Source organism: Anabrus simplex, chromosome 14 (genome assembly GCF_040414725.1).
Source record: "Anabrus simplex isolate iqAnaSimp1 chromosome 14, ASM4041472v1, whole genome shotgun sequence".
NCBI lineage: Eukaryota > Metazoa > Arthropoda > Insecta > Orthoptera > Tettigoniidae > Anabrus > Anabrus simplex.
In genome coordinates this window covers 42,392,557-42,420,404 of record NC_090278.1, presented here as the reverse complement: position 1 = coordinate 42,420,404, position 27,848 = coordinate 42,392,557, and the positions used below count along the sequence as shown (strand labels likewise).

The window sequence follows — 27,848 nt, the reverse complement described above, 5'->3', positions numbered from 1 at the left end:
CCCATTAGCGCCTAGCGTTGCCATATGGCAACGATTTCCGCACCTTTTTCTTTTAATGCTGTAGGCAACAAGAAATAATATGGAAGATTGTGGTGTCATCCGACAGTTAGATAAGAGTTTGTAGAATCTAGTAATCATGTTTATTTCGTTTTAAAATATATTGTTGTGACACAGACTGGTGGACTCTTGGTTATTTTAAGATTCCTGCGAAATGGCTGCCGGCTTCACGTACGAAGGATATAAAATCTATAAGTGAAGTTCTTTCATTGGATTATGTTTACAGTAGCGTTGTGCACACTTCGTTATATATGTTGTAAGCATTTGAAACAGTACGGGCGCACAATGCCGTAGTAGTGCTTGTTGAATCATTAGCATTGCCATATGGCAACGCTAGGCGTTTATACTCAGTAAAATAGCCGCAGCTGTCAGATCATGATACTTTATACTGATTCATACATCTTCATTGCAGGAAGGGATTTTCCCTTTTAGAAGCACTAGATATGCTACTGACTGAAGATCTCGATGGTGATATTTTTGTGGAACCGCCCTATGTAAATGTACTTACAGATGAGGGCTCCTGGTGATGAAGATGATGGTGGGCTTGTTGATAATCTCTCTTTCGAAAGTTATGTGTCAGTGCTGAAATGAAGCTTGTAAATAATGAAAGAATCGGGATTAGTTACGATGGTGAAGGTGTGTTACCAGAGGACGGAGTGCCTTTTCTGTCTACTGATGCAAGATCTGTTTCAATACCTGATGCTGCGAAAGAGCGGATAACTGATAGAGGAAATAATAAATCAAATAAAAAATCAAGATAGACCGATGGGGCTGATTTCAATATTGGGTGACTGTTGACATTTCCGGAGCCTAGTTATAGCAAGTGAAAATCCATGACTGTTGTTGACATTTTTGAATTGTTTACAGATAATCAGCTGATCGAACATTTAGTTCGGGAGTCTAAAATGTATGGGGTGTTTTTAAATTGTACGGACCCACAAATAACTTCTGATTAAATTCGTTGCTTTGTCGCCATACTTTCCATTTCTGGATATAATAGGTTGCCCTCCAAGCGTTCTTATTGGGACACGCAGGATGATATGAAGACAGTGAAAGATTGTCATTCTCTATCTCTGTGGCTAACGCGCAAGTATTGAGGGTGGGCATTTATATGCCTCCAAAAGTATAGACTAATAGTTTGTAACTGCATCTGAAGTTCTTTGATTCTTCTTTTTCGTATTTTTGATTTTATTCTATTGTTCCAGTGAGTGTTTTATTTTGACAGGCAATGAAATGTACATATGTGTCTATATACTGTAAACAAATATTTTCTCCTTTGTTCAATAATTCTATTTTTTTTACCGTGATGTGAATAAAAAACTGATATTCCATATTCTTACAATAAATAATGCTAAGATATTTCAATATTGTTATTGCACGGAAACGAAAAAAAAACACTTTTCAACCTAAATTCAACTTTCAAAACTCATTGTTTAAAAATAGGTAGTGCAAGCGCCTAGCGTTACCATATGGCAACGTCAAATATCTTATGACCTAGCGATTCCAAAATTCTGAAACTTGTTTTATTAGTTTATTTTGGTCTCAAACATGCGGCAAAACACAATAAGTAAATAAATCTCAGAAAAAAATTAATTCAGGCACTAATGGGTTAATTAAGGAACAGCCCCAGCATTTGCCTGGTGTGAAAATGGGAGAACAGCAGTCGAAGGGTAACTGTTCTATGCTGCTGTTCAGAAGATTGCGCCTTGCTTCTTTTAAGTGACATACCGTCTACTTCTTCTGAATTTTACAGTGTCTACCCCATTGTTTTATTTTGCCTCTTCAACTGTTTTTGTGGGGACTTGATCTTTAATTTCTTTCTTACCTATGCATTGATTTTTGCGTTTTATTCGGCTGATGATGACTCGGATTGGGGTTGAAACCGGTACAGCTTCCACTTATAATTAAATAGGAATGTAACACTACATTTCGTATTTATTTGTATTGAATAGGTTGAACTACTTATTTATTATTTCAATTTCTTTGTGATACGATACATTTCAATACGAACATTTATGAAATTTTAATCTTTAAATGCAGTATAATGACTGGGTGCATAAATATCGGCAACGGAAAAAATCGATTGCACATAATCGCTCGTAATAACGGAATCATCAGCGATAGGGCTCTCGCTGTAACCGAAGGATAATACACAGTTTAATACAGGAATTTTGAAGGGACGGACAAAAATATAACGGGGTTCTCGTTATATGCCGTACTCGCTATAGCAGACTTCTCCTGTACATACCTTGCCATGCCAGTACACAGCAAATACCAATGCTTGGATGCAGTCATCAATATTTTAGAACTTGTTGTGATAACTTTATGCCAGAATAGGAGTGCAGTAGAGGAAAATTGTATTGTTCATTGACCGATGTGCTACGCACACAATTGATTCATCTTACTTTACTGGGCGATTGACCGTGCGGTTAGCGGTGTGCAGCTGTGAGCTCACATCTGGGAGACAGTGGATTCGAACTCCACTTTCGGCAGCCCTGAAGATTGTTTTCCATTGTTTCCCATTTTCACACCAGGCACATGCTGGGGGCTGTACCTTAAATAAGGCCACAGCCGCTTCCTTCCCATTCCTAGGCCTTTCCTGTGTCAGTGCAGTGTAAAGAAAAAAGTAAATACTCTTATTTTAGAAATGTACTTGCAGCGTTTCTTCCAGCGAACTGTGCAAGCCATCTCCAATTATTGGACCAGGGCATCATCCGGTGTGTGAAGCAGAAATATAGAAAAATGCTCGTAGAAGTGTTTTGCTTCTCTGGAAATGGCTTCACATAGAATCTCAATTTTGGATGCCATGAATTTCTTAAAATGTGTTTGGGAATCTGTAAACAAGACCCCAATTCGAAAATTGTTCCTGCAAAGTGGGCTTTGTTTGTTCAGCCACTATGACATTTCAGTTGAAATAATGGAAAGCACTGATCATATAGATGAAGAATGTAGCCAGCTTGGGGCGGATGAAGAGGAGGCAAAATGTTTGTACATATGTTGAATATGATGACAGTGTTCCCACATGCAAAGTACAGACGGTAAACTAAATTCATCAACAGCTGATGATTGATAAACACTGTAAGGAGTAAGAACCCGGGGATGAAAATGATACTGGTGAGACCTGCGCAATAGTATCAATGCATTTCGTAGGGGTAGAAAGTGTGAACATAGTGCAACATTGTGTGTCAAATTTTATTACGAATGACAGTGTAAAGAAGTACGTTAACCAAACTCAATGCTGTTGTATGTAATTTGGAATTAAAGAAGCAGTCGAGACCTGTTTCTTACACGCGAGTGATGATGTGCAAGTTTCTTTGTGTGTTTTAAACATGTGTTTCCTTAATGAATATTGAATTTCGACGACCGCATTGTAATCGAAACAGACTTTCAACGTATTAGGTCGTGTTACGTACATGTAGTACGTGTTGAAGAGATGTTAAGTACAGAACAAAAATGGCCAGCCAGACACCAGCTGTTAAGCTATGGTAGAGCAACCGACGCGAAATCCCACTGGTGTCCAGCTGGCCATTTTTGTTCTGTACTTAACATCTCTTCAACACGTACTACATGCACGTAACATGACCTAATACGTTGAAAGTCTGTTTCGATTATGTGTTTCTTTATTCTGAATCAAGTTCTTGACAATTTTTGTGCATATTTTATTTTTATGCTAATACAGGCATGCATAGTATGTGTTTCTAAGAATCTTTTTCCTCGATGTTGTACTATGTTGATGTTTTTAAAATGTGCTGTTTCTTTATTCATTTTATTAATTATAATTTTAAACACTGGTTTGTTTGTTTTTTATCGTAATTACTTTTATAGTCAACCTAACTTTGAATTTAACAGCGTAATTATATTTCATTTCTAGCCTGTTTCATCTTCTATGTTAACTTTTTTCGGTCTCACAAAAAAGTACTTACCATATTAGTCTTACAAACTGAGGTGCATATAGATAATAAAAACATCAATCTCTACTGGATTCTCATTTGTCTGTAACTTCTATTGAAGTGTAACGTTCACACTATAGAAGGTTTGTCCAGTGGTTTTAAAATATATTTCTTATTTTTTATGTTTCTGATGTTTATATACACCTTAGTTTATAAGACTAATATACAGCATCTGTATTTATTATATATTTTTTATGATATTGTTTTTACATCCCACTAAATACTTTGACGGTTTTTGGAGTCGCTGAGTGTCAGAATTTTGTCCCACAGGAGGCTTGTTATGTGCCAGTAAATCTACAGACATGAGACAAGTATTTCGGCACCTTCAAATGCCACCGGACTGAGCCAAGTTGAGTGCCTCAATCTTCTGAGCCACTCGGCCCGACCTTCTGTATTTATGTAACAAAGCATGTTATTTCTGTTGTATTTATAGGCTGAAAATGGCTGGATAATGTTGAAACTAGAGTACCTGAAATGGAGTAATTTGTGATGAAAACTACATCTTAAACCCATCATTATGAGTAAATACTAAATCTCTGCCACAGTCATTAAGTATTTGGAAAAATCTCCACATCATTCACTGTCATCTTCAAATAAATAGTATTTCTCCTTGTCAGTCCTAGTTTTTCCACATCATTTTTCTCAGGCCCCCGATAAGCTTGTTTCTGCTTTCGCTTCATCAGAAGTGTGAACTTCACCACTCATTTAGGGGCTATCTTGACAGATCTTCAGTCTTGATGTGGAAGTGTTGGATGTTTGTTCTTTTCTGTTATTCCCTCTCCTGATGCTGACCTGTCGTGTTTATCCTATTCATGTTTCTTTCCTTCTTTTAATGACTTGGTTTACCAGGTGTACGCATAAGTCTTTTCTGGTTTCACTAAGAGACAGCGCCAGCGAACAGTACCCAGCGTGTGAATTTGACACATACGTCAGTTTGTTTGACATATATCTACCAACACATACAAGTTGAGACCACCAACACTACTATCTGTGTTGTATCGTTCAGTGATCATGACGTTTGTGCCTGACAAGGAACATTTGCGGCACGCATTTTCTTATTTAATCGAAAGGAAAAGGCTGTGGAAAGTCACTGTTTGCCGATAGAAACATATGGTGAACACGCTCCATTGATTAGAACAGGTGAGGCATGGTTTTGACAATTTAAATGTGGTGATTTCAATATGATGGACTGTGCGCGCTCTGGTAGACCACAAAAGTGCGAAGACGAGCAATTGCAGGCATTGGATGATGACGCAACTCAAACTCAACAACAATTGGCACAAGCGTTAAATGTGTCAAAAGAAACAATCAGCAGTCATTTACGAGCAATGGGGAAGGTCAGTAAACTCGGTAAATGGGGGATCCGACACGATTTGAATGAACGTCAAATGGAAAATCGCAAAGTCGCTTGTGAAATGCTGCTTCAACGCCAAGAAAGAAAATTATTTCTGTGCCGAATAGTGACAGATGACGAAAGGAGGATTTATTTTGAAAACCCGAAGTGGAGAAAATAGTGGCTGTCACCTGGCGAAGCCAGTCCTTCAACACAAAGACCAAATCGCTTCGACAATAAGGCCATTCATTGTGTCTGGTGGGACCAGAGCAATATTGTGTATTATGAACTCTTGAAGCCCAGCAAAACCGTTAACGCACAACACTATCGCTGACAGGTGATTAATTTAAATCGCACATTGATTGGAAGACGACCGGAATGGGCCAGAAGACATGGCAAAGTGATTTTGTTACATAACGATGCACCGTCTCACACAGCAAAATGAGTGAAAGACACCTTGAAATTGCTTCTATGGGACATCCTTCCGTACCTGCCGTAGTCCCTCTGACCTGACAGCATCTATCACCTCTATCGCTCGCAGAGCAGCACTTCAGCAATTTCGAGGAAGCTGGAAAATGGCTCTACGTATGGTTTGCCGCAAAATACGAGCAGTTTTTCTGGCACGGTATTCATAACTTACCTGAAAGATGGGGGCAAACTGTGTAGAAGCCAATGGCCAATATTTTTAATAAACAAAAAGTGAATTTTCCTTGGAAATGACGTGTTTTCTTTACAACAAAAACCGGCAAAAACTTGTGCATACCACAGGCATTGGATGATGACCCAACAACAACAATCAGCAGTCATTTACGAGCAAAACTCGGTAAATGGGGTCCCACACGTTTTGAATGAACGTCAAATGGAAAATCGCAAAGTCACTTGTGAAATGCTGCTTCAGCGCCATGAAAGAATATTATTTTTGTACCGAATTATGACGGGTGACGAAGGGCTGCACCTGGCTAGAAATAAAAAAATAAAATAAAAACCCATGGCACTACAGCCCTTGAAGGGCCTTGGCCTACCAAATGAGAAATAGCAACACAAAATGATTTTATCCTTGAATACTCTCAGCATAAAAGCCATACAGTAAATAAATCCCCCATTAGAATAACATTTTACTGATCTGTTTCATAATACTTCCTTCTTTAATAGTCGAAAACTTTTGTTAAATGACTTTATCTTCCCTTGCAGATCTAGATGTATTCAGCCTTTCAGAGCGTGGGAAGAAGCCAGGCACCACGCCGACCTCCCGCAATGCACCGGAGACTGAAGAGCCAGCGGAAGACAGTGATGATAGTGCTCCTCTGTTTTACAGTCCAGGCAAGCGAGGTTTTTACTCTCCTCGCCAGGGCAAGGCTAGCTTTGAGCGACTCAATGCATTCCGGAATGTTGGCAGGTGAGAATTTTTTTATTTTAAACTCTTCATAGTATTATCCAGTTGCTAGAAATCTACCAAAGACTAGTGAATTAACTCACCCAAAAAAACAATGTAGTGACCCCGATGTGATAACACGTAAAGGAAGAGAAGTTTTGAAAGAATACGGTAAGGTTATTGAAACAACGTAAATGTAACTTTTCCTGCTGTTACAAATTTTGAGGTTAATTCTGACTCACTGAATTGAATTCCAAAGTCTATTTTCCCTTATCAGGTCTATCAAATATTCCCTATTTTAACTTACCTAGTGACAAAACTGGAGATTTATTAAGTTTATTCTTGAAATGTGAATTGCTCTGTCCAGTGCTATTACAAGCTCTTTCTTTATCCTTAGTTTTATGTGCAAGAGGGGCAGTAATATTGGGTTTTGTTTTTGTTTTTTGGCTCAAGTTCCGTTCTCTCTGGTATTAAACTCCTTATTGAGCCATTCTTTTGCAGTTCATTGTTTATCTCTACTGTCCAACTCACATTTAATATTTTTAACTAATAGTAGATTTTGTGTAGCCTCCTTGTTGGCCACACTAATGCCTTGAGACTATAGTCTTTCTCGAAATGTAAAACATGTATATTTGTTACGAAAATTTGGTAAGTAAGTAAACTCGTGTCCTCATCCCGAGGTGGTGCAGCTCTTTTTAGGCACACCCCTACTGGAGGTGAGCTGCATGTACCATTTCAACCACATACCAGCCCTCCTGTCATTCTTAAATTTCTGGCAGTACCAGGAATCGAACCCGGGCCCCCAAGGACAGCAGCTAATAACACTAACCGTTACGCCAAGGAGACGGACTTAAGTTTTATTTGTTCCTGGCCTCAAATATGGTGGACACTGGCAGGAGATCAGTTTCGTTAAGGGACTAATTCACCAAACTAATATTAACCACAAAGATAGGATATACTACTTTTTGCACAATGACACAAATGGCTACCGCCATTACACATCACTCTTTTGTCTTACTTGGATTCTGTGGTGTGTGATGCCTGATGGGACAGTGAAGACAGTGCCATAAACTAAATGTGCAAAGGGCTGGGGAACCTGAACCTAGAACTCGGGAAGGTGTGGAAAACCAGAGCAATATCTCCATGAACATCCAGAGTGCCACATAAGAAGCGTTTCTTCAAACATCAAGCTGACACATAAGGGGAAACAGAAGAAGGTCCAAGCATTGATAGTGGATCCCAAAGATCCTACATCTTGAAGAAGACAGCTGAGGAAATGGGTTATAAACCTTTGAAAACGGAGACGATTATTCATAAGTTGTTTGGAGGTGCTGAGACCTGTGAAGAAGACCCCCATTTGTACAATCTAGAGGTGAGCAGCTATGATGGATGGTTCGTATAGTACAATGTTGCAGTTAATTGACCAGAAGGTAATTTGTGGGAAAATTCCAAAGTTGAAGTTTGGGCCCTGGATGAAAGAGATGAGGGAAAGAAAGATATGTCTCTCTGATGTGGGAACTGATCCAGCTGACGTGGAAGTTCTTCTAGGAGCTAATGTTGCTAGAAGTATTTTGATGTATGAAATGCATAAGCTTGAATCAGGATTGGTAGACTGCGCTTGGCTGGACTGTGACTGGCAGACTGAAGGAAGGGGAGAGTGACACTAGCTCTATATACAAACCTCACTTTTCATTCAATCTGCCTTGATAGCCAACTTATGGAACTTACATACCATACGCATATCTGATCCAGTGCCAAAACAAATCAAGAGAAGAAATGGAAAAAGCCGCACGTAACTACTTTCAAAATACAGTAAAAGTTAATGTCGATGGCCTATATGAAGTTGTGTTACCTTGGCTGGAGAACCGTCAGTATCTACAGAACAACAAGGAGATGGCGGAAAAGAGATTGAGGTCTGTTTCGAACAGCTGATCGAGGAAGGAAAGTTTAAGGAATACGGAAAGGTGTTTCAGGAGTGGATAAATGAGGACATCATTGAAGAGGTTCCAGGGGAAGAAAACAAAGATCGGTTTTATTATTTACCACACCGAGGAATTATTTAAAGACAACTCTACCACTAAGGTGAGACCAGTTTTTGATGGTTCCTGCAAGTCATACTATGCGCCTTCTTTGAACAAGTGCCTCGAGAAACGACCTAATTTGCTACTACAAATCCCCACCCTTCTTTTGATGTTTTGGAAGAATAGGATAGGGGTGATTGCGGATATTAGAAAGGCTTTTCTTCAGATATCTGTCCAAGAAACTGACCGTGATTCGTTACACTTCTTATGGTGGAAAGATTCAGAGAGAAGAGAATTAAAAGTCATTTCGTCACTGTCGAGTAGTATTTGGACTGAACTGCAGCCCATTTCTGCTAGAAGCAGTGTTAGATCTACACTTGAAACACAGTACAGACTACTGAGAGTCAGCTGAAAGGTTGAGAAACTCCTTTTATGTTGATAATTGTATCACTTTTGTGGACAATGAGGAAGAATTATGTAAGTTTATGGAAGGATCTACTGCATTGCTGGGCAGAGCATGGTTCGATCTTCGTAACTGGGAGTATATGTGGCTAAATTCTTCTGAAAGAGATTCATCTGCTTCTGAGGTAACTTCAGTGTTAGGTCTTCGATGGAATAAAACAAGAGATGTTCTGTCTTGTGAACAAATTGACATATCAAAGATTAGTGAGATCACTAGAAGAAATGTACTGGCTGCTGCCCAGAGCATCTTTTTGACCCTGTAGGTTTCACCTGTCCTGTCTCTCTAGTACCCAAGTTGCTGTTACAGGAAAGTTGGCGGGAGAAAATGAGCTAGGATGAAGAATGGAGGACGAAATGAGGAAAAAGTTTGAAAATTGGCTTCAAGGACTGAACGTATTTTCTGATATTAAAATTCCTTGACAAATAGCACCTTGTGAAACACAGGAATCTTGGAGCCTTCACACATTTTGCAATGTGAGCAGCGTAGCAGATGCCACAGTTGTATTTCTTTGATCACAAGATAGTCAAAACAAATGTAACACTTATACAGGTGAAATCTGGTGCAGCACCTCTGAAGAAAACTACTATTTCTTGGTTGGAACTCTTAGCTTGTTCAATTGGAGCTTGTCTTGCTTCCTCCATAAAGGCAAGTTTAGGAATTGGGAATCTTCCAACTTATTATTGGACGGATTCGACAACATCACTCCGCTGGATCAAGAGGAAGGAAGTCCTGGGGAACTTTCGTGGCCAACCGGGTGAAGAAAATTAAACAGCTGTCGAGCCCTAGTAGTAGGAATCATGTGCGTGGAGTGAATAATCTGGCTGACCTATCCTCCAGGGGCTATGTTGAAATGGTGGGAGGACCCTCAGTGGCCTGTTGACAGTGTCATGCCTGATGAAGAGAAAAAGGAAGGACTTTCTGCTGTTTTAGTTTCCTCAAAACCAGAAGAAACATGGTATCTTCAATATTTTTCAAAGTATACAAAAGTTGTCAGAATGACAGCTTGGATTTTGCAATTCATCCACAACATTGCAGGAAAGAGAGAATGACTCACTTCAAAGGAACTTGAAGTGGAAGAATTGCAAATGGCTGAAAGGAGGCTGTGAAAGATTGTGACGCAAGAGATGCTTGGAGAAAAGGAGCGGTCGTCCCTCAAATCTTTCCATATATTTGAAGATGAAAGTGGGTTACTTCGAGTCGACGAGATAGATAGATAAAGAATGGGTGAACCCTGCCTTCGCAGGGCTCCACACGTAGCTCTGTGAAGACCCTTTGTGTCCCTTAAACGGGTTTGCCTAGTCCAGCCCTAGTGCTCCTATAAAGGATACCAGTGACCGGATGTTGGCATTCCTGATGTCTTCCAGGCTCACAAAATGTGAGCCAAGGTATCGATGTCTAGTGCTTGCAAGAGCCTCGCACTGACATAACACATGCGCGGAGGTCTCCTCCTCCCTGACGCATCTTCTACACATCGGATCCTGACAGATTTTCATGATGTGTAGGTGTCTCTAAGGTATTGTGGCCTGTTAACAGTCCAACTACCATTCGCATTCTGGTCCTATTCAAATTTATCAGGACCTTTTTATAACTTTGGCTAGGCCCTTTGATAAGTTCACGTGCCTGCCTTGCTATAGTTAACCTCTTCCAAATGTTTGAGACTGGTTTGTCCACTGTGATATTACCAGTTTCACGCTTCAGAGTGACACTCCCAGGAAGGGCTCTGGTCCTATGAAAGGACCTTTTGAGCCTTGTTTCGCTAGTTTGTCAGCTTCTTCATTTCCACTGATACCTGTGTGCCCAGGGACCCATAATAGGGTAACTGAGCTAAGTTCACTCAGCTAATTTAACATCCTTAGGCATTTCCATACCATTTTTTATGTTGTTTTAACTGCATATAGTGCTTTTAACGCTACCTGGCTATCGCTGCAAATGGTGATGCATCTTCTGTGTCCAGGCATGTTCCATATATATGTACAGCACAGGCCAGTATTGCACATACTTCGACCTGGAAAACAGTAGCATATTTGCCACGGGAAGGGAGAGCCTTGTCTTAGGCCCCCAGAACCCGGCGCCTGTGCCCATCTCTGTCCCCGAGCCATCTGTGTACCATGTACAGCCCCCAGACCCAAGACAGGCCCCAGCATCTACGGCCCACTCCTCCCTTGTGGGTATCACCACTGTAAACTTATAATTCAAATTAAAACTAGGCTTCATCAGGTCCCCGATCATCATTGTCGTAGGGCAGGTCTGGTGAAGCCTGGTGAGTCAAGACGAGGTTAATAAGGAGAAAGGATGAAGAATTATTCCTAACCCCCATTCTGATACCTGCAATCATAAACTAGTCACATGATGATCATGGAGAAACATCTGGAACTTTCTCATGCAGGAGTAAAAGTTCTACTCTCTACTTTTGCGAGAACGGTTGTGTGGATCGTCAAGATGTTAAAGAAGTTGTTGCAACGAATCTTAGGTCATTCCTCTTTGGATTACGAGGAACTGTTGACATTACTGATGGACACTGAAGCCATTATTAATTCCCGACCATTGACTTATTTATCTGAAGATAGTGAAGATTTACTAGTGTTGACTCCAGCGATGTTTCTGCAGGATATTCCTAGGGTGGGAGCGTCTGATATTTGATCACATCGATCAGATAAGCAATGGAAAGAGATTGATATATGCAGCATCTGAGGGCAGAATTACGTAAAAGATTCAGGATAGAGTACTTAGGACAACTTAAACTGGGGAAAGGTCAGGTGAACTCACATCGAGAGTTAAAGGTGGGGGAGGTATAGAGCCTTCCAACCTTAAATTACAGTACAGCGTAGATGGAGCGCGCTGTTGCGAAATCGACTCGTGAAGATCACGCTCGAGTGTGACTCAAACAGGGCGTCACAGTTCCACATTTTTCGTTTGTAATTTTGTAATTTTAAGTTCGTTCATTCATTCATGAATTAATATTTGTAGGGTGGTAAAATAAATACAACACACCTTAATCATTGGCGTTGCTCTCAGACATTGGACGTACACCTTCTATCATTTCTGCAAGGCCTGATCTTCCCTCTTTGGATGAACCAGGTTCGGGAGATGAACTTGAGGATGATCCGGACGATGAAGAAAGTCGTATTGAAAACTTTTCATCGTCGACATCGTCCTGTAATTCGTCTGCTTTCCACAAATCTCTTTTCATTTTTCTTTACTTCCTTCACGTAATTTGCCCAATTGTCTTATGTTTTTATGGCATAAAAATGTTAGTTCAGCATTTGGAACAAAACCATGTTCATTACCCGCGTGGACTAAGGCAAATCACGGTCCTCGGCTTTTCAGTGGCCTAAGTCCCGAACTACCCCTTCAATAGCGTCCTGTCGTGCACTTTTCACTGTCGTATCCTTCCATTCTTTTGTCACTGTCTGCCCAATATTTATCCACGATTCATCTGTGTAAATTATAGCTTTATTCTGTGCCCTCAAACGTTTTATCTCCGAGATATCTGTGCCTCCAATTAATTTCATCGGTTTCATTGAAAGCTGCTTTATTACCCCGTCTTAAATAACGGAAGCCTATATCATGTAAGAAGCGATACAACGTAGTTTTGGAAAATCATGGCAAAGAATCTTCTCCATTTACCCGACTCAAAATCACGTTCAATGTCGGTGGTATGTTAGCAAATAAGAGAGTGAACCACTTGACGCACTCCACTTCGCACAATTTCATCATATTTAATTTTCCTTTTTCTGCCGTCCTTCTGTTTTTTTTTTGCAGGAATTCGATTCGCAAAGTACCATGTGTGTGTTCCTTCCTTATAGCATAGATTGTTCTTTCGGAACAACCTGTAGCTTAAGCAGTTTCACTGACTGCGCTGCTCATATTCAAAGACTTTAAAAAAATAATCCAGGACACTCATTAAAATATTGCGTTCTTTTCCCCTGAGTTTACCTACGGAACGTTTCTTTTTAATTTGACGATCTATTTTACATCCTTCTGCACTTTTTCTGCGAACTAAGAACCCCCCGCACGAGCACAAACTGACAACTACGCAGACTACACAAACACAACATAAAACAATCCACTTGTCCTCAAGAACTATTCATTTATCACTGATCTTGTACGGCTCCATGGCTAAATGGTTAGCGTGCTAGCATTTGGTCCAGAGAGCCCCAGGTTCGATTCCCGGCCGGGTCGGGGATTTTAACCTTCATTGGTTGATTCCAATGGCTCGGGGGCTGGGGTGTGTGCTGTCTTCAGCATTATAATTCATCACAGGTAGGGCCCAATTCTTATAGACACGCAGGTCGCCTATGCGGCGTCAACTCGAAAGACCTGCACTCGTCCTCTTCGGAGGCCACACGCCATTAAATATTATATATATATCACTGATCTTTATTTAATCAATCTTATAATACTGATTAAATGAACACCACTGCACACGGCTGTCAGTATATTTAAAAGCTCAGCCAGCCGAGTCACTCGTGAAACTTAAACAAACGAGACGTTCTCCCTTTCATAAATTAAGAGATAACGAGATAAGGACTTGAGGTATGATTTAATAACAACTTCCATATCCGACGACCGTTTGCTTTGCTTTAACCATGCCATGATTCTTCTGCACTTTTTCTTCGAAATTAGATCCCCACGCACGAGCACGAACTCACGAAATACACTTGCCCTCAAAAATTGTACATATGTCACTGATACGTATTTAATCACTCTATTGTATATGCTACTGACGAAATGAGCACTGCACTGCATGCGACTGTCTGGAAATGTTAAAAGCGCATGTTTGGGAGATCACTACCGGTACTTAGCCAGGCAGCCAGCCAAGTCACGCGCGAAACCAAAATTCAAGGAGATATTCTTCCTGTCACAAATTAAGAATTAAGCAAGATAAGAACTTCAGGATTGTTTTGAAAATAACTTCCGTATATGAAGACCCTTTGTCTTGCTTTGACTCCCCATGCAAATTCAATAGGAAAGACGCTGGCCAGCGACTTGACCTTTTCGTGCCTGCACATAGAATTCCCTGAACATGACTGAAAATATATGCATATACTGCATTTTGTTATCATTTAAATTTAAAAATAAACTTATCTACATCGAGCTGAAGTGTTTCTTTACCAGTAGTGAAAAAATTAGGAAAGTAATTAATATAAAATAGGAGTTATGACATGATAAGTTCTATGCAATGAAGATTTTGCATTTGGCGAAACTTTCCGTTATATTACCATTTTTACACTTTTTTACGGCATCGAATGCACCTTGAAATTCTGTACATAACACGATATTTACCCATTTTAACCGATAACATTCTGATTTACGGATATTTGGCAAACCCGCTGCATTAGGCTGGTTTCACACCAAACATGTCCAGTCACTTCTAGTCCGTCAACAGAAAAATCCAACAAGGAAATCTCCCTTTGTTTTGGGCTACCACAGCTATATTTCATTCACACAGACCAAGTCTCAGTCAATTCAAGGTTAAACCAGTCCCGTCAAGTGGAAGGGGAACCAAACCGGGCTTGATTCTGATGCGTCCAGTCCAGTCTCATTGTTTTAACAACATGAGTCACATTCTGATCAGTGTAGTTATTTAGCGTTTTTTCCTTCTTGCGTCTTGTGCATGAATCTGGAAAAGTGGATTTTCTTTTATGCAATTTTCTTAAATGTTTGTGCTTTCTAATTATGTTAATATCCCTGTAATTATAATATTTATTTTAAAATAATATCATTTGTATTTAAATTATTTTGTGTGGTGTAATAAATACTTATTTGCATTAAGGGTAGTATTTGTGTTAACTTACCTTTAAAATATTGCTAGCCGAAGCTATGGTTGTATAGCCTTTCGGTTATTAGTGTTTTTCTTTTCACCTTCTTTCGAACCAGGTCATTAAGCTTCACAAACTTTCATACCTCGTTCGGAAAAAATTATAAAATTTGAATGGATCGTTCACAAAGTCGGGAAACAAATGAGAGAAAGCACTATAGATATCTCTTCTGAAATGAATCGGATGAACCCACAATCGCGATCTTGCTTTATTTTCCGGCGAACTATCCGGCGCAAAACTATAAATTTAACTAGCTCACCTTCCATTTCCAAGGCAGAAGGAAAACTGAATTCTATCCACACCTTGTCCTTTCTTCTGAGAATGTGACTGGACTGGACGTGCTTGGTTTGAATCCACAGAACTTAATTAGACGGGCTTGTCCTTGACGGACCTAGACGTACCCAGACGTGACTGGATTGACTTGTAAAGACTTCCTTGGTGTGAAACCAGCCTTAGAGTAGGACAGCGCTACCCGCAAAGCATGGGAGAAGGAAAGAGACGGAATTATCCCATTACCGCTGTACTGCAATTTAAGGTTGGAACGCTCTATAGTGATCCTTGGAAGTGACGGAGCACGTAAAATGGATTGGCCTTTAGGAAGAGTGGTTGCTGTGTATCCTGGGAAAGACAATGTCGTCAAGGTGAAGACTGCTGGTAGTGAGTTGGACTGGCCTGTGCAGAACATCTATCCACTGGAAGCAACTCCCATTGCTGAGTGGCAGAATGAAGAAGAGGTCCAGTAAAGGAGCCCTGCTGTGCCTGTCTCTAGTAGAACTGTTCCACGAGTGGTTACTACAAGATGTGGAAGGAAGATACGAATTCCCTCTCATCTCAGTTTGTAGATTTTTTCTTTGCTTTTTGTTTTGGTTGTGAGTTTAGTGGTTTTAATCATTATTATATGATTAAAAGGTGGGAGTATGTTACGAAAATTTGGTTAAGTTTATTTGTTCCTGGCCTCAAAAATGGTGGACACTGGCAGGAGATCAGTGTTTTACTTGGACTCTGTGGTTTGTGATGCGTGATGGGACAGTGAAGACAAAAGAGTGATGTGTAATGGCAGTAGCCATGTGTATGTATGTTTGTGTAGTTGTGCAATAAATAACGTATTTACGCGAATAAGCTCTGCCACCGAATAATGCCCGCACCCTAATTTTAGGAACGATCCTTTTTTTTAAAAATGAAATGAACTGAAATTCCTTGCATCGAAGGAGTAACATAGGCATAAACAAATATTTTATATCACTCCACAATTTATTGAGGCTTAGATAAAAGGTATAAACAGTAAATAAATTACAGTAGGAGATACAAATTATAAATAGTACGTAAGTTAGTGAAGTGCAGGATTTACATACAAATGAAAAAAAAAGAGAAAAGCAAACATAATATTATACTACGATTGTTAGCAGCAGCATCCAGCATCCTGCAATAGAAAAGCCGCATTGTAGTCTAAATGTGTATCTTAAAATTGCGTGGAAATACACACTATAAATGAAATAGATACCGTAAATTAATGCTCCCTTACCTGTAATCTTCGTAACATTCGTCATCACTGGCAGAATCGCAGTCTACGTCGTACCAATCATCGTTCTCCCATAGTACATCGTCCTCGGTTCCGTCCAGTGAATTAGAGATCCTGCATTTCTTGAAACTCTTCTCCGCCAGTTGCAGAGGAATGGAATCCCAAACACGTTTTATCCATTCGCAAATCTGTCTCTCTTCTGGGCGCTTGATCTTACCAGTAGACGTAAATTCGTGCGCTTCGTCTGCCATCCAACGTGTGTACAGTTGTTTCACTGCCGCCTTAAAAGGCCGGTTAATGCACACATCAAGTGGTTGGAGAAAACAAATAACGTGGTTCAACCTATTCAATACAAGTAAATAAGAAATGTAGTGTTACATTCTTATTTAATTATAAGCGGAAGCGGTACCGGTTTCGACCACCAATCTGGGTCATCATCAGCCAAATAAAAATGCAAAAACAATGCATAGGTAAACAATAAATTAAAGGATGAGTCTTTCACAAAAGCGGTTGAAGAAGCAATATAAGATAACGGGGATTAGCACTGCGTGATTTTAAATCATGAAATCTACTGTAGAAGAAGTAGGTCAGTCGCTTACATGAGATAGGGCGCCATCCCGGCTCACTTAACTGTTCGCCTCTTCTCGTAAACATTCTGAGGCACAGTGCCGAACATTGCGTGTGTTGTGCTACTCTTCAGAAGATTGCGCCCTATTTGCAGCATGCAAGATTCGAAGTGCTGTCATCACCTGTTGACAGGTCACTGATACGGGGATCATTTATAGCATGCTTTGGCTGAGGCAGCGGCCACCCTATCATTTGAAGTAGAGCCGCGAAAAACGAAAGAGACAATTACACTGGAAAGACTCCAGTTTCCTAATTTCCTATTTTCAGCAAAATAAGAAATAAAGCCATGATCCATCATTATGCAGACTTTTTTTTTTTTCATTAACATTAAAATATAAAGTCTTGTTTACTAATGTAGATGTAGGGTTGTCAGTTCTGTGGACGACCACGATTGAGATGGAAGGATACCATCCAACGCAGCATTATAGAAAGAAACCTGGACTGGGACACAGTGTTGGAGGAGGAGTGTTGGAAAGACCGAAGAAAGTGGAGAGGAACCATGTTTGCCCCTACCCGGCTACAGCTGGATAAAGGGAAATGATGATGATGATGATGAACTAACAATTGTTATTAATCTAATCCTTCATTTAAAAGTACCCTGTTTCACACATTTCCAACATTTGTTACGAAACAATTGTTAAAAACAAATTAACACATTTTTGTGAGATTTTTGAATGCGTTTGGCAGTGAGCATCTTTTGTTTCTTTACATAAAGTGCTCCTAGTGGTGTGTTGACATAGTATTTTGTCACACAGACACATGGTTGACATTCTTATAGGTTATGGTTAGCGGAGACCGATAAGACGTAAACATGCCAAGTAAGAGGCAACAAAAGCGTTATGATGAAACAAGTAGTGGCCAGACCCTGCGGTCAGCCGATTTCACCAAGCTCCATTGTACCTGTGGGGAGACACTCAACAGTAATTTGTGTATAAGGGTTTAAGTCGATGCGCTTTTGTTTTCGAAAAAAAATATAACAGATGTCATTACACAGAATCTGCTTCAGACAAAGTGGAGGTGGTAGAACACTAAAAGGCAAACAAATTTTACGTAAACATGTCAGGTCCGCAACCTAATAACTTCTGAAAACTTGATGATTCCCCGAATCCAACGCAAGGCATATATACTTGGGAGTTACATCACAGCAAAACGGAGTGGTGGCCAAGTGGTCACCGTACTTGTCTGCGAACCTTGTAGACGTGAGTTTGAGTCTATAATAGTTGAACAAAATAAATTAATATGCCTGCCTCTGTGGTGTAGTGGTTAGTGTGGTTAGCTGCCACCGCTCGAGGCCCAGATTCGATTCCCACCTCTGCCATCCTGGAAGTGGTTATCCTTGGTTTCCCACTTCTCCTGCTAACTTAAGAGCATGGCCGCTTCCTTCCCTCTTCCTCATCTAACCCTTCGAATCTTTCCATTCCCCCGCAAGGCCCCTGTTCAGCATAGCAGGTGAGGGCGCCTGGGTGGGGTACTGGTCATCCTCCCCAGTTATATCCCCAATCCAGAGTCTGAAGCTCCAGGGCACTGCCCTTGAGGTGGTAGAGGTGGGATCCCTCACTGAATCCGAGGGGAAAACCAACCTTGGAGGGTAAACAGATAAAGAAGAAGGATAAATTAATATTGGAACAAAAAGTGTACTGCATTTGCATAATATTTTCTACCTGAAATTAATATAAGCCTAAACGTTCTCACAGTTACTGCTGGATTTCTTTCACATACATATATATGTATTAACTCGAGATAGAAAATCAAGTTCCGCTGCTATTTGATTATTCATTTTATTCGCATTTTTTACCTTAACATTCCCTGAAATAATGATTTAATTTGTGTAAAAAAAATATGTCTATGGTGGGACTCGAACTCGCGTCATCATGGTTTGGAGACAAGTACGATGACCACTCGACCATTGCTCCACTTCTCTGGGTTGCAACTCTTTACGTATATAGCCCGTATTAGAATCAGGGGATTCATAAATTTTTCGGAAATTATTAGGTTGCAGACCTGACAAGCTTGAGTAAAATGTGTTCGCATTTTAGTGTTCTATCACCTCCATGTGGTCCGAAGCGGATTCTGCCTCATGATATTTGTCCTCGCTGTTGGAAACTCTAACCTATTTTCAATATCGTCTAGTACCTTGTTCATTATGGCTTTGGTAATTAGAAATATTTCTTCTAACAACTCTAAAAAGTCATTTCTTAGTATGGTTCGTCGTTTGCCTTCTTCAGTTTATAAATAGTCTTCATACAGCAGTAAAGCTTCAAACTTATGCCTTCTAGATGCCTCCATTTTGAAATTTTAGCAACTGTTAAGAGGTTTAACACAGGGCTGCTGCCAGGTTAATATAACACAAGTATTAACAATTTGTTAGAGTTAACAATTCTTGGTAAGACGACCATTTTGTTAAATTATGTGTTAAGTCTCCTTAACAGCAGAGTTAACACTTAACATTCGTTGAAGAAACACACTCGCATCCTGTTGGAGATGCAAGTTTTTTTTTTTTTTTTTTTTTTTTTTTTTTTTTTTTTTTTTAATGCCAATGCAACATTTGTATCAAGAATGATTTATATCATTTTCAACAGCTGCTTAACTAATTTAATCGTAAATCCTACAGTAACGAAACTGAACGCACTGCTACAGCTTACTGTACTGATGAGTCTAACAGTGGATTGCAGGTAATCTCCTCCTCTGACGTCCCCTGCTGCATAGTGCAGTAACTTTTTGCTGCCTCGCCTTGTAATATCCAGTATAATTCATAAAATAATGCCCATGCCTGAAGGCAAACAACTTTGAATAACAATTTCATTGATTGGTAATCAGCATGGGCTATAATAACCCATTGGTTAATTCCCAGTCATGATTTGCATTATGGCTGGTTCATGACAATGGAACAAGTTTTAGTTTGGTGTACACTGTTCAAAGGCAGTGAATCTTTCCTTAATCATTCACATCATAACAATATTATGGCTTGTAATCTTGTGTCCAACAGGAAGTGTTTTGGCCTCGAAAGGTTCCTCAGAAGTGCCCAATCACTGCGCTGATTTTGTCGCATTATTCCACCCATTTGTTAAAGTTGATGCCATTTATTTTCAATCTGTCAAAACTAATTTAGGATGAATAAAATTATTAGATGTCTTCTTTTTCAGGTATTTTGTAAGAGGTTGTACCTGAAAAGGATATCGTTTAATTAAAAACACATCTTTTGCACACGGTAGCTGAGGCCATACAATTATTATTATTATTATTATTGTTATTGTTATTTTGCAGGTATAATTTATTAAATGTATTTCATTCAGGCACTTTGTAATTTTATTTATCCTAAATTAGTTTTGATAATCTGAATAACCGGTCAGCTATAGTTATAGATTATTCCACCTACTGAAGGGGCAGAAGAATTCACTTTGTTAAACATCCCTTGTAACACGTCAAATGACTGCAGCTATAATAGCACAGTACAGTATTCAAATTATGTTACATTGCCTTCTTTCTACTCATTTTTGACTAGTTTCATTATTTTGTGCTTGTGACTTTACAGAGCAGAAGAAATACAACAAGCTATGTTCTAGAAAGTGTAGGTAGCATGTGCCTGTTAAATAGCCCTCAAAGAAACAGTCCAGTAAGACGATCACCCAAGATTCCACACCATACATTCGCTCCCCATTGCACTTGATAGGCTGTCTATCGCACCCAGTGGGAATTTAACACCTGCCAACTTTTACGGTTTATCCGTAATATTTACGGAAATTGCAGCATATTACGGATGGACGGTGGCATTTTACGACTTCGCGGACAAACATTTGAAACGTTAACATTCGATAATCGTTCCACTTCCGTACAATTGATTGTTTGTGTGGGTCGAAGTACGCTCGGTCTTGGTCGAAGGCAAGTTCACGATAGTCAATAACTCATTCATTGATATGATTGGTATTTTTAACCGTGTGATGTTTGTGTTGTTATTGGAATTGGATTTAAAGCCAGGATAACTGTTCTTTCGTGTGAATCTTACATGTCGGCAGGCTCTGCTCCACAAATTCTTTGTTCCGCTTCGTTAGCTTTTTGTGATTTAACCTATATTCTTTGACCACGTGAGTGTTGTTCTTTGTTCACGAAGGTGGCGTTCCTTGAATGTTTTGCCTTTTATGCAGTGTTTGAGTTTTTGTGTTATAACCCTAAGTTCGTGCTTCACAGTTTTATTGTATTCCTTGGACTAATTACATTCGTTCCAGTGACTGGGTATACTGCTTTTAGCAAAGCCCATTAAATTTTAAAGAAAAAGAAGAATTACATTTGTTCCTCGTGTGTGTATGTTTTTTACCATGTGCATATTATTCGCCCACGAGGTTGGCGTCGTGTTAATTTAATGGTTGAAGACTTTTGTGTGCTTTGACATGTGTTAATGAAGTATTTGACTGCCTTGAGTGTTATAATTTTATATGACGTTCAGTGATCCAGGTTCCTTTCGATGTTTCAATAGATATAGAGACATTTGTTCTTGGACATTTTCATATGCTATATTCCTATTATAGATTATCATGAATAAATCGAACAAGAAACAGTACTTCCAGACATTTAAAGGATCCTATTCTGTTGATTTTCCGTGCATACTAAAATCAAGAAAGGGAGAAAAATTTGCATTTTTCACAGTATGTGGGTGTGATATTAATATTGCACATGGTGGAAGAAATTATTTAAGTGATCACATGAAGTGCGGTAAACACGTAAGTTATGTTAAATCAAAGGATGATAGCAAGAAAATCAACACCTTTTTTGCCAAGTCTAGAAACGTTGACAGTGACGTAATCAGGGCCAAGTGTTTGTTTCTTCCTTTCTGGTGGAACAGTGTGTGCCCTTAAGTGCGGCTGATCATGCTGGTGCTTTGTTTAAGAAGCTGTTTCCCATATCAGAAGTTGCAAAGAAATACAGCTATGGTCGCACGAAAACGACATGCGTTGTAAATAAAATGGCAAAAATTCATCATCTGAAGTTGCTGAGTACCTTGAGAATGGACCATTTTCTTTGGCAACGGATGGAAGCAGTGATACAAATGCCAAGTTGTATCCTATTGTTGTTACATTGTACGAATTCCACGGGAAAAGTAGTAAGCACTGTGCTATCCATACCAGCGTTAGAGGGGGACTCAACAGGGTGAAGCATAGGTAACCTGATGTTATCACAGCTGAATTTCCAAAGTAATGCTCTCTATCCTCACCATACCCCATAGCAATGCATAATGTGAACATGTTTTCAGCCTTGTGAAGAAAAATAGAACAGAGTTCAGATCATCCATGTCCAATGAATCTCCAGAGTCTATTTCTATTTTGAAGACCACGAGTTCTGGTCTCTGTTATAACAAAACATTTTCTCAAGACTTTTTTTTTTTTTTGCTAGGGGCTTTACGTCGCACCGACACAGATAGGTCTTATGGCGACGATGGGATGGGAAAGGCCTAGGAGTTGGAAGGAAGTGGCCGTGGCCTTAATTAAGGTACAGCCCCAGCATTTGCCTGGCGTGAAAATGGGAAACCACGGAAAACCATTTTCAGGGCTGCCGATAGTGGGATTCGAACCTACTATCTCCCGGATGCAAGCTCACAGCCGCGTGCCTCTACGCGCACGGCCAACTCGCCCGGTCAAGACTTTTTGAGGGAAGATAAAAAAAAAAGGCTGCAACTATGACTTTAAAGTCAAAACTAGCGTGTGATTTGCAGTATTATATTATTTTTTGCCTATGTTGAGTTAAATAAGTTTTATTGTGTAAAGCTTTTTTCAATTATCGCATATCTGCTTAATTTATTAAGAAAGTCCTGTTATGTATGTTCCAAACTAATATTCACCATGCTTCTGCTGTTTAACATGAATTTCTTCTTGATTGTTTTGTTCATCTACATATCATTGGCCTACGATGTAAGTAGATATGATTTCATTGAAGTATCCTATTTAAAGCAGGAATGATAGCCCAGAAGTATTATTATTTTCGTCAAGCCGGGTTTTGTCGAAAATCCTTAGATTTTTTTGTCGCGCGTGAATTTTACTGATAGCCGTTTTCAAAAGTTGGCAGGTATGGGATTGTGCATGTTTTGGCACTTGACAGTATCATTATTGTGGAATTGCAATTCATCCAAGAACAGGATTTTTGACAGTCATGCTGCATAATTTTCCAGACTTCCTAAGAGCCTCTGACAGAAATTCATTCAAGCTTCGAAATCCTGACCATGGAGCTCTTGGTTTAGCTGTAGGTGATAGAAGTGATATTTATATGCATGCAGTATTCATAGTACGGAAGCCTGGCTGATGTTCACCTGTTATGCGGTTGTCTGTATATTAGTAAGTTATTGTGAGCTGTGTCCAGAATAGCCTCCTTATGCTTACTAGACATTACGGTCTTCTTTTCGACAGGTGGTGTCGTCTGAAGTACCCCCGTTGTTTGTAAAAGTCTTTTGACACTGTAGAAAGTCTTTGTAGTCAGTGCCACCTTTCCTGATAGACTCTCTTCCTTCCCTTTAGATAAGGAGCTTGTCAACATATTCGTACATGGCGAATGACTGAAGATTTATCATTCTGACCATATAACGGTGCAGTGTACGCAGCGCACAAGAGCAATAATAGTGGCACACAATGGCATGTGTTTAAGCACCGTAGCTTCATATTGGTATTTTTAAAAAATTTACAGTGTAGGATTTGAACTATCAATATTATGTTCTGTTAATCGGTAGGCTGGAGTTTGAACTCTTGCTAAACCACAACGGTGAGTGAAACTTGTAACAAGAAAGAATTCTTTAGAATAAGTTAGTTACTCCTCCAGTTTGCTGTTTCTTATGCTCTCTATATCACTGTATCATAGTTTAAAGTGTTAATTTTGCATTTTGCTATACCTATTCGCTTGGCACGACATTGTAACATAGTTACAATCGTGGTAGACTGAAGTACAGTAAAGATTAATAATAATAATAGTATGGCCTTAGCTACCCTGTGCAAGCATTTTAATTTTTTGCCATCCGGCTGCTTGCTCGTCAACTTAGACGTTCTGTTTTACTTTAGGCCTACTGGATGGTAGAGTAAACCAAATCTCACGTGGGCATCTATGGCTGAATTTTGATTAATTTTGTTGGATAAATACCAAACGTGTTACTAGAAAACTTTTACATGCTGATATCGTATAACATGGACTGTTGAATGGACCTTTTCTGCCCCTCGAAGATCTGACTACCTCTGCTGGGTTTGAACCTGCTATCTTAGTATCCGAAGGTTGATGCACTACCCACTGACCCACAGGGGGATCAAAAGGATGTGTGTGGGTTTTTATTATTTTTAATGGGCTATAGTCACTTGGGTGGGAACAGTAATAGTGTTCAGAATCATTTGCAGGATGTGCTTGCAGTGCATTAGTACTACACAGGATGCTAGCAGAGAAATATTGACCTCGCCTCCAGTGGAATATTTGCTGTTATCACAGAGTTAACTGTGTCACATTAATTTGTGGCCTCTTTTTTTTTCTGAACACAGACTACTGTTGTTTATTGTCTGTAGTTTCTATAGCCTTTTTGTCATTTAAATTATGTTTAGAGCTGTCCTGCGTGCCCCTAACAAAATATTTTTTCATGGTCCAATCACTTCTTACATTACAGTATTTACATATCATTTATTCTTAAATGTATACAGCCCTTTGCTTCAAACTGTTTTGATATTTATATGTAACTTTCAGCATCTTCAAATTAAGCTGCACAACAAAATCCAGCTCTTCCTTGGACGAATACTCCAAGAAAAGCGTATGCATTGTCTTCTGCCATGGGTATGAACAATAACAAATGCTTTCCTTTTTGAAAAAATGAATCATTATTATTGTAAAATTAATCAATATGAATCTTTCTGTACCTATGGCATTGAAACCACCACCCCACTGTCGGCAGCCCTGAAGATGGTTCGCCGTGGTTTCCCATTTTCACGCCGGGCAAATGCTTGGGCTGTATCTTAATTAAGGCTACAGCCGCTTCCTGCCTACTCTTGGCCGTATCTTGTCCCATTGTCGCCATATGACCTATCTGTGTCGGTGTGACATAAAGCAGATCGTAAGAAATATATATATATATATATATATATATAGATTTTCGTTCCTTTAAAATTTCAATATGATGTTGCCATACAGCACTGTAAGCTGTAGAGCATGACACTTGACTATATTATTTATAAAATGCCGTTTTCATGAGGAATTTCATATGAAAAGTTTAAACTCGTAGAATTTTACAGGAAAATCTTACTCATAAAATTTTGTTTTATCTTGCAAATTTGAAAATAATTTTTATGATTATTTCCAAAGCAATACTGCTTTTTATGAAAAGGAAAATACATTTTCGAAGTCTTGGGGTCCCTAGTAATCGAGTAGAATAATAACATGGACTGGGGAAAAGGAATGAAAGTAGGAAGGCATCTGATAAAATTCTGCACTAATCATAATTTGGTCATTACTATATCACTTGATTCAGAAACCACAAACTATGGCTCTACAAAATTTTAATGTACCTGTGCTTATCTCATAAACAAGCTTGAACTACAAATCTGGAGTGTCCAGTGAACAGCTGATAAAAGTTTCTTCCATAAGTGATTTCTTCTTTCGTATGCGTACTTGCTCTAAAATCTACGTAAGTTTTGGCATTACTTCCCTCATCTTCCTTTGAGCCTTTCCTTTCATTTTGCTTTATTTTGTGTAATGCAGAAAGTGGTATTTCTGTTAATGATGAATTATGATTGTTCTTTTTCTACAGGTTGATGGGTCTTTGTCTCCTACAAAACGAACTCTGTCCAATCTTCTTGAACCGTCATGTGATGAAGTTCATTCTTGGACGTCCTATAAGATTCCACGACTTGGCGTTCTTTGACCCTGTGATATACGAAAGCTTGCGCCAGCTTGTAGTCGATGCTGAAACAAAGGACAGCAATAGTCTTTTCTCTGCACTGGACCTTACTTTCAGGTAATAAATGTAGTTTGGAGTAAAGCAGGATAAGAGGTTGGGGGGGGGTCTTGACTGCCAACTTCTCTTGTGTCACACAATCTTAGTTTGGTTCGGTGGAATTACTAGTCTATATCTGTATTTGTGTTTATATAAATCATATTATACACCCATCCCCACATATAGCCTGGAAACTACCTTGTTAACGAAACAAGACAACTCAAAACACCAAGCTGCAGAAATGAATTTCCTACGCACCATGATACAGACCATGAAGGACAAGGTCAGGAACAACAGGAGGTGGGAATAGGAGACTCCCTACTACAAAGGATCCAGAAGGCAAGATTGAAGTGGTTTGGCCATGTAAAAAGGATGAGTGCAAGGAGGACTACAAGAAGGGAATATGAAAGGGAAGTAAAAGGAAAAAGACCAGTAGGCAGACCCAGAGATAAATGAACCGATCTAGTAAAGAAAAATGTCGAGGAGAGAGGACAAGATTGCGAGAAGGTTATGCAAGAACAGTGGTTCATGGACAAAGATGGAGAAGGCTTGTACACCACACCCGTGTAACTGGATATGCTCATTGATGATGATGATGATGATGATGATGATAATGATAATGAACTGTATTTGTGTGCAAAATGTCTTTTGGGAATTGTTGTTTTAGTTGTTGCGAGGCACCTCTTCCTTTTCTTGCCAAAAGAAAGTAACTAAAACTTTTGAGATGGTTTTAAATGTTCAAGGGTTATAAATTTCAGTTTTTATTGATCCGTATTGAACTGACATTTCATATAATTTATTCTTATAAAATGTAAATGTATGCATTATAAGAAGAATGTATTGAATAGGTGGAAAAAATTTATAAGAATAAATTATATGGATTTAAATGTGGAGAGATTGGTGGATTCATAGTCTGATCCCAAATACCTGACAGACATTTTTTTGTAAATGGAATATGGCTCATAATTTTTCTATTTCCTTTTAACCCTTTGTGCTTGTACATCAGAACTCTGCTGACGTTATTCTAAGAATTTTCTTCTTCATCTTCCGTTGCCCTTAACCAAGGAGCTCCTGGGTCATGCAGTGGAATTTTGACCTCCATCCGCTTCTTGCACCTCGCTGGAGATACAGGAGGGAGATGCTATATTTGCCTCTGTGGCATGTAAAATCTGATAGACCTCCAAACATCTCAACTTCAGATTTTCAGTCACACTTTACGGGACTGTAGATCGTTTGTGATGATTGCTTGACAGCTCCCGTAACTGATTCAGACTTGTTCTGCAATATCCGATACTCTCTCCAGTCGATTGTCGTCAATAACGTCTGTACAGAGATAAGTTTTTAAGTTTCAACCTTTTCAATACAAATTAAGAGTTGTACAAGATTTTATTTACATCATTTATTTAATAATGGTACCGGTTTCGACATTTAAATGTCATCATCGGCCATAAAATACATTAATCACACAATTGAAAAAGGACATAGTTAAAATTGATATTGTGACACATTAATACATACATAGTTTTTTAACAATAAAAGATTAATTAAAAGTTTTGACATGTTATCGACGTATAAAAGTCTTTTTAAATGCTTATTTACACTGTGTCCTAAATAAAATATTAATAAACTTACAGCAATCACTAGATACACTGTTTTTGTTGATCTGTTTATGTGCTAATACGCAAATTATCGCGTCATATTTACGGTTATTTTGAATCTTTGGCTATAATTTGTCAGTCCGTT

At 39.2% G+C, this 27,848-nt stretch overlaps 1 protein-coding gene across 4 annotated transcripts in view; it reads left to right on the top strand.

Annotated features, from left to right (window-relative positions):
* The window catches only part of hyd (E3 ubiquitin-protein ligase hyd), a 544,651-nt gene that overhangs the window by 503,080 nt on the left and 13,723 nt on the right, over positions 1 to 27,848 (top strand). For all 4 annotated transcript variants that reach the window (XM_067158035.2, XM_067158036.2, XM_067158034.2 and 1 more), the window contains exons 43-44: positions 6,532 to 6,736; positions 25,920 to 26,126. In XM_067158035.2, the coding sequence (XP_067014136.2) occupies positions 6,532 to 6,736; positions 25,920 to 26,126 (412 nt within the window). The remainder of the gene's footprint in view (positions 1 to 6,531; positions 6,737 to 25,919; positions 26,127 to 27,848) is intronic.